The sequence below is a fragment of the Apiospora kogelbergensis genome (assembly GCF_038363985.1).
Source record: "Apiospora kogelbergensis strain CBS 113332 chromosome Unknown utg000017l_segment0_segment0, whole genome shotgun sequence".
NCBI lineage: Eukaryota > Fungi > Ascomycota > Sordariomycetes > Amphisphaeriales > Apiosporaceae > Apiospora > Apiospora kogelbergensis.
This window is the reverse complement of record NW_027117434.1, coordinates 20,453-27,210: the sequence shown is the minus strand read 5'-3', so window position 1 is coordinate 27,210 and position 6,758 is coordinate 20,453. Positions and strand designations below refer to the sequence as shown.

The window sequence follows — 6,758 nt, the reverse complement described above, 5'->3', positions numbered from 1 at the left end:
TTCGACGAGGTCCCTCAACCACGGGCAAACGTAACTCTCAAGGGGACAGGAAGACCTATGGCTCTTACAGAATCCCTCGCTGCCACAGATAAAAGCGCTAGAGGGCATTATCACGTCATGGAAGATGCGTAGATCCTTGAATGGCGTCTTACGAAGTTCACGCAAATTTCCCGCCAGTAGCGCATACTGGGAGCAGATTGCTCTGAAGATTAGGGGATAGGTTGGGGCGTGGCCGAGGTGCTAAGGCAATCCTCTCGGGAACGTGAACGAGGGGTTCAAGACCGGTGTTGAACATTGTGCGCTTTCTTAAAGGCAATCTAAACGAAGCTTATTACCAAGATTCTTAGCGTGCCGATTGGTTCCGTCGAACTGCTAGACTGTGAGGCTGGGGAGATGATTCGTGGGGAATCTAAATTATATAACTTTAATGGGAGTAGTTACTGAACTGTTTGCTACCACAATGGGGACTGGCAAAAGTAGACATCTTTAGGCAAACGCACATTACTGCAGATTCCTGCAGAAAACCCAAAGGCTCACGGGATGGTTGTCGCAGGTGAAAGCCCTGTTTGAGCAATTCGTCCCCGTGGCTGACGCCAATCCCTTGGGCGACACGTTTTTCGATCAGGTATAAGGCTAGAGAATGGAGCATCGGAGTGAATGGGGCCATTCGCAGGCATAACGACCCTTAGCGCTCTATGAACCACGTAGTGGTGCTCGGCAGTCGGGTGGGAAATCGTCGGCGGGATGCGTCTATCATGCGATGCATGCAGGTCGGTCGTGGCAATGTCTATCACGCTGGTCTCGTGGGGGACTGGGTAGCCTCGTTGGCTTCAAGGAGTCACTATGTGCCGGCGTGCTTCGTGGTTCGTTGGTCATTCGAAAGAGTAAATAACAACCGTGGTCGCTATGCTGTCGTCTCTCTTGATACGCAGGAGTGACGGTTGCCTTGGACTTGTATTTTGGTAGCCATCGGTCGTCATGCTGCCATGACCAAGTCGGGAGCTTGTCCCCGCACCTGTTGTGCTCGCTGCCATGTGTGTCGGATTCCGGCTCATGTTGTCGGTCGTCTGGCGTACGCTGTGCATGTCGTCGGCGCGTTTCCGAAGAATTGCCCTTTCCTAGCTCAATTAGTTTCGAGCTGCCTGCAATTGAACCTAGAAGCCCGCCCCCACGTAGCACAGCCGCTTTTTCCTGTGGCTGATGATACCAGCCACCTCCTTAACCCGCTTCTTTCACCTCTATCTAATATTTGTACTCTTTTGGCAGGTGGGACGCGACAATAACGGTCAGTCACAATAGGTCAACCTTCAATACAGGCAGTAAACCTTCATTTTCAATAATCTACCAACAAATCTACGGCAGGTCGTACGGTCTCTCCCCATACTCCGTAGCACGTCCCGTGCTAGCTTGTCGAGTATGCCCTGCACCATGGTGCTTACCATTGGAACATCAACTTGCTGTAGAGAGCGGGGTGTTCAAACCGAACGTCCACACTTTCGTCGTTTCGTTTCTCCATCACTGCATCATCGCTTACCTTTTACCCCTCTTACTATAGAAACACTGATCATCGTCGAAAGTCTTGATGCAGAGGTATTTGAATCCTCCCAGGATGGTAAATAGCGGTGCCATGAGGACTATCTGGACACACGGCGGCCCGAATTTCTTATCCATTCTTTTACTTCCTTTCTGTTAATAACGGGTTTATGCTGGCTCGAGCAGCCAAAGCTCACCGCAGACCTTGGAGTAATTCGGCTTAGACTCCCTATCGAAATACAAGGCTTTGATCGAGTTACGATAAGCATTGCGCCACAGCATGAACGCGTTCTGAGGCCTCTTAACCCTGCCACCGTTCGAGGTCTGCGGCTGCTCTTGCCGTCGTACCACCGTGGAACGTTGCACCCAGGCTTCAATGTCGAAAGAGGAAGCGCCTTCAGCTACTCTATCCCAACGTTTCTTAAGGGAAACGGTGTCTCCTGGTGAACTTTTTTCTGGAAGAGATGGTGGCTGCCCGAATATCACTTCATCCCATGCCTTCGTTTCGGTGTCCAGTCGGGCACAAGGAAGCATAGGAGAAACATCTATGGTAGGGGTGGCTGGGGAACTCTAAATCACAATAAGTCAGATTGTGTGGCACATACTGGGCTACTGCAAGTAAAATCGGGTTCCCAGCTAGAGAAGTCGAAAAGGCTGTTAATTCCACCAAATGACTGCTGCCAAGATTAGTACCGAAGCTAACCGCAAGGTTGTGTCTTCACTACCGGCAAGTCATGCGTATCTTTCTTCGTCCTTTGTATAGGTGCTTGGAATTGATGGATGATACAGGGGCGTCAGACAGAGAGGATGAAAGAGGCGGCCGAGATAAATGCTTGAGAAAGAGTGGCATTTGCTCTCTGAAGTATCACGTATTTGATGTACTTGGCTATGACTTCGAGAAAACAATGTACGAGGTTCAATGGGTAGGGTACCGACCGACAGACACAACTTGGGAGAGTGCAGAAATGGTACAAACAGCCACGCCCCCTTACTTTCTAGATTTTGGAGCAAGTACTGGGAGAAGAATTGCGCCGTCCAGGAACATGAAATAGATGGATGTAAGAAGTTCGCATGGGGAATTGGCCTGGCTTTAAATTACATCCACCAATCTCATATGAGGCGACGAGGGATCCATCTCACATTGATCCCGACAGCCCCTTCCGGAAGGGCCGAGCAAAGTTCACTCATGCGCAAGTAACCGAAAAAGATCAAGAATTTGTTTGGTGTGAGAATGGTACAATTATTCGTTGGAGCAAGCCAGAAACGGAATAGCATGTCCACAGTGAAGAAAGTTACGAGTTTTGGGATCACACGACGCCCCGGGATTTCTTGTGCAAGCTAAAGGGGCACCTAAAACTAGGATGTTGAGATCTATTGTTGCCTACATTGGCGAGCTTTGTCACTGCTCAAAGGCTGTTTAAAGGGTGGAACCCCAGTCAAATGATTCGAATAAGGAGCCAGCCCCATACCTGTATAGAGAGAAGTAGTGAGTTAGGCACTGGAGGAGGTTACAAAATGGAAAATATTGAATCAATATGGGGTGATATGCGTAACATTGCTTCAACTACCCTTCCATCTCATCCTCTTCCACAATCCTTCCCAGTATGATACTCTGCACGAGCGTCTCGCCTGTGAGTACCCTGATTCCATGTAATCGGTAGTTGTTGTTTGTGATCGGTCTGCTTTGTTCTGCACTTGCATCTTGGCCTGTGATGTAGATGAAGTCGAACGCATGAGTGCTGCTTTCTATTTTTGCCCTGACCTGTTCAAGACTCCTTGCGCCGACTACAGTTGCACCTAACATCCGCAGGAGAATTAAATATGGCATATGGTTCCGCTCACTGCCCTCCTCACGAACAACAAGGATAAACATGTTCCGCAGAAACGCTGGCCTCTCTTCCAAGGTTTCCGGAAGCGTTTTGTTACTGGCTTCGTAGATAGGTATGTTGCGAGAGCGTATTGCGCCACCAAGTACTCTGCTGGAGCCAGCACAAAGCACATATGAAGACCAGTCCACCACCTTTCCTCTAGAAATGCATCTGGAGATCCACTTAGCAGACAGGCAAGGGAACCCTAATGCAAGGGCCTGCATATACTTGGCCTTGCGAGAGTGGCTGTCGGCAATCAGTGCCGTAAAGCTAGTAGCTTGGAAATCGGACTTTATTGCTAGGCTCCTTGTTTCAGTGGATGGAGATAGCTCCAGTGGCAGACCAAGACACGCAGGCTCAAACAGTTCGTCAAACCCAGTTACGAGTATCTTTCCACTCGCTCGTTGGATGAGGGACTTGGTGAGCTGCTTTGCCGCTTCGTCCTCGGAGTTGAAGGATAGAGCAAAGACCATGCCCTTGAAGAGACCTGAAGACGCAGAAACGCCTCCGAGAGGACCTTTGACAGGTTGAGCCGACCGCAAACTGCGTGTTCGCTTGTTGGCCAGTTTGGGTATAGAGCTCCGCGGTGTCCTCGTGTCAGTACCATTTCCCGTGCCGTCACCCACAGGGGGCAGGTAGCTCTCCACCATGGTGATTGGGTCTTGATCTTCTGTCCATTGGTGCGTCCTATGCCTTGATGCGGCTCTGACCGACTGGTCGGACGGGCTCTGTCGTCTGGGTGCCTGTGGAGTGCCAGGAGAAGCTGTCCCAGAGATTCGCTCTTTGCTTTTGTTACTACCCTCAGTGCTAAGTAGTGAGTCCGGAGTTGCCGTCTGTGAGTCTGTATAGCTGTAAGGGTTTTGCGCATCGGTTTCCGGCGTCCGATCTTCGCCAGCTGATGGGCCAGGAGTGTTCCAATCTTCGCTCTTGTTCAGGCTGCCCTGAACAATCCCAAATGCCCCTTTCCCGTTGTCGTTGGCACTGATTTTGCCATAGGTTTGCTTTTGACGCTTACTCGTACAATTTTGTATTTTGGCCTTTGCACGATCTGCCAGCAGTGCTTTAGTATACTTTTGACTTTTGGCAGTGGGCCGAGGAAATGTGATGCGTCGCAACGATGCAGCGGCTCGCTCCCGTCTGCGCTTTGCTAGGCGACGGTACCGGAAGGTGTTTGCCCAATCTAAGTCTAAATCCGAGTCCTGGCCCTCGTACCTTACGAGGCTTGCCTGGGGATCATGATCAACTTCTAGAGAGTATGAGCTCCGTGAGTGGCGAGGTTTGGTAGCTGGCTCTGGCGAGACTCGCAACCTTCCAGACCTACAGTTTGGTTGTGTTTGCAACGTAGGGAGCATAGGATCGTCTCGCGGGTTTTCAAAAACAGATTCTGTCTCGATAGATTCGTCCACATCGTCCGAGGAGGTACGAACCCCATCATGCAACTGGAATGGTTCCAGGTTGAAGTTAACAGCTCCTGTGTCGTCTTGGCTGAAACTTCCGTTATCAGGCTCAATACTGGTGTGAGAGGTTTGCGACTTGTACTGCTTTCCGATATCTTTCGCTGGAAATCCTATCAAAACTGCCTCCACCGATTATAAAGTTAGTTAACTTCACTCGAGAAAGCAGGGCAGGGCAACGCTTACTCCATAGGTTTCGTGATATTGGTCGAAAATTGGTTGGCTGCCCTGTGTTCCTAGCTCCATGTTGGCCATGCTTTTGCTTTGTTGTCATTGAACGCGGGGGAAACGTGGTCGGGAAAGATTGACGAGAGCTTCGAGATGCTGTATTTATATTGGACAGACATAAGGAAAACGCCGACTGCTAGCTAGGCTTGGGCACGCATTATGGATTGACCATATTGCTTGGGAAGCAAGGTGGTATATGGATACACTGATAGGTAGGAAATCGTATCTGCCTTGCTGTAGTGGGCAGTGGCGACTATGGCGAATCTAATCAGACCAGGCCGGCATAACGAATGCTTGGTACGCGGTGAGGTCAGAGACCAATAAATAGCTGCGTCGGCCGGATCTTTCCCAAATTCTCATCAAAATTCGCGATTAGTGGAATGCCAGCTTCTTACGGATTGATGTCGGCTGTAATTGGACAAGTCAAGTATCGGGTTGGATGCGCCGCAGCGAGTAAATAGTAAATACGAAGATTTTCTAACGTACAACGCAATATCTAGCTGCTAAACTTCCATCACCCAATCCTCTACTATGCACCATTCCTGTGCGGTTAAGGGGATGAGAGCGTCCACCAAGTGCTTTCAAATTTAGGCATACGTAAGTTGTCTACTTTGAAAAGGAGGTTAAACCGACCCAGCCAACAATCCTCCACATGCGTCACTTTGATATCGCGAAGCCCGGGCGCCTCGTCAAATAAGTAAACCAAGTTTGTCGAGCGGTCGTTCCTGACGTAATTGGAGTACTTGTCAACATTGAAGATAAAGAGGTCGGATGGCGGAGCTATCCATAGCACTACGCGAACGTTGCGAAATGACATGACCTTCTTATATTCCAGGTTGGGATTCAGGAAGAGGCTGTGCCCCTCTCCGTACCAAGTCAAGATAAGGTGTATCGGGGACGATTCGTCTGCTGGGGTGCTTAGAGCTGTACAATCGAGCCGGGGAAGATCGTAGCCAATCAGCATAGCATTTCCCTGTCCTTGAAAGGCTTGCTTTAATGTAAACAAATCTCCAGGCTCCAGAAGAGCGGAGAAATAGTCCATTGCGTTATCAGCCATAGCATATGTTGCTGTTGTACTGTTGGTGTTGAATCTTCTTATAGCTCGTAATGCTAATGCTGATGATATAGCTTGAGGTTTTATAGTCATCACATTCAACCAAAGTAGATCCGAAAATGGCCGTCCCTCCTACGCTGCGGCCATTTGAGCGTCATTTATCGTACATCAGGGCTTTGCATCTGTTTCTGACCATGCCCCTTAAAGCGACTTCCTGCCCTGGTGGCCTCGTACCTTAATGTACAGTCGTCAACACGAGACCAGTGTAGTACAGTATGGACGCGATTTAGACGCAGCTCAACTTGCGAAGCGGCATTCTTTCTGACTATAGAGTCTAGACTGGCTAAGCTGCGGTGGGGCAGATGTAGGCCTCAGGATGCAGAGCTGCTGATGGCGCCGCCGGTCCAAAGGAGCAAAGCCAGCGAACAGTAGCGTCGATATTGTTGTGTTCCGTTGTTGGCCGTGGCGCACTTGCAAGTAAGCTGCCATGTTTCCTATGCCTGTTCGTAGTTGGATATACGCGGACGTGACAGCCAAGTCTTCAACAAATGTTGGTAACCGACCCAAAATGTGAACGAAATGGAATCAATCTCTACAGTCTCGAATTGTAGCAGTAAAATA

The 6,758-nt window shown here is 49.6% G+C and overlaps 1 protein-coding gene across 1 annotated transcript; it reads right to left on the bottom strand.

Moving 5' to 3' along the window:
• Positions 1–3,097: 3,097 nt before the first annotated feature.
• PG998_014959 (uncharacterized protein) lies at positions 3,098–6,125 on the bottom strand (the record flags this gene model as incomplete). The annotated part of the gene is made up of 3 exons (XM_066881775.1): positions 3,098–4,981; positions 5,042–5,091; positions 5,681–6,125. The coding sequence occupies 3 exons, from the start codon at positions 6,123–6,125 to the stop codon at positions 3,098–3,100; spliced, it is 2,379 nt and encodes a 792-aa protein (XP_066723170.1).
• Positions 6,126–6,758: the final 633 nt, after the last annotated feature.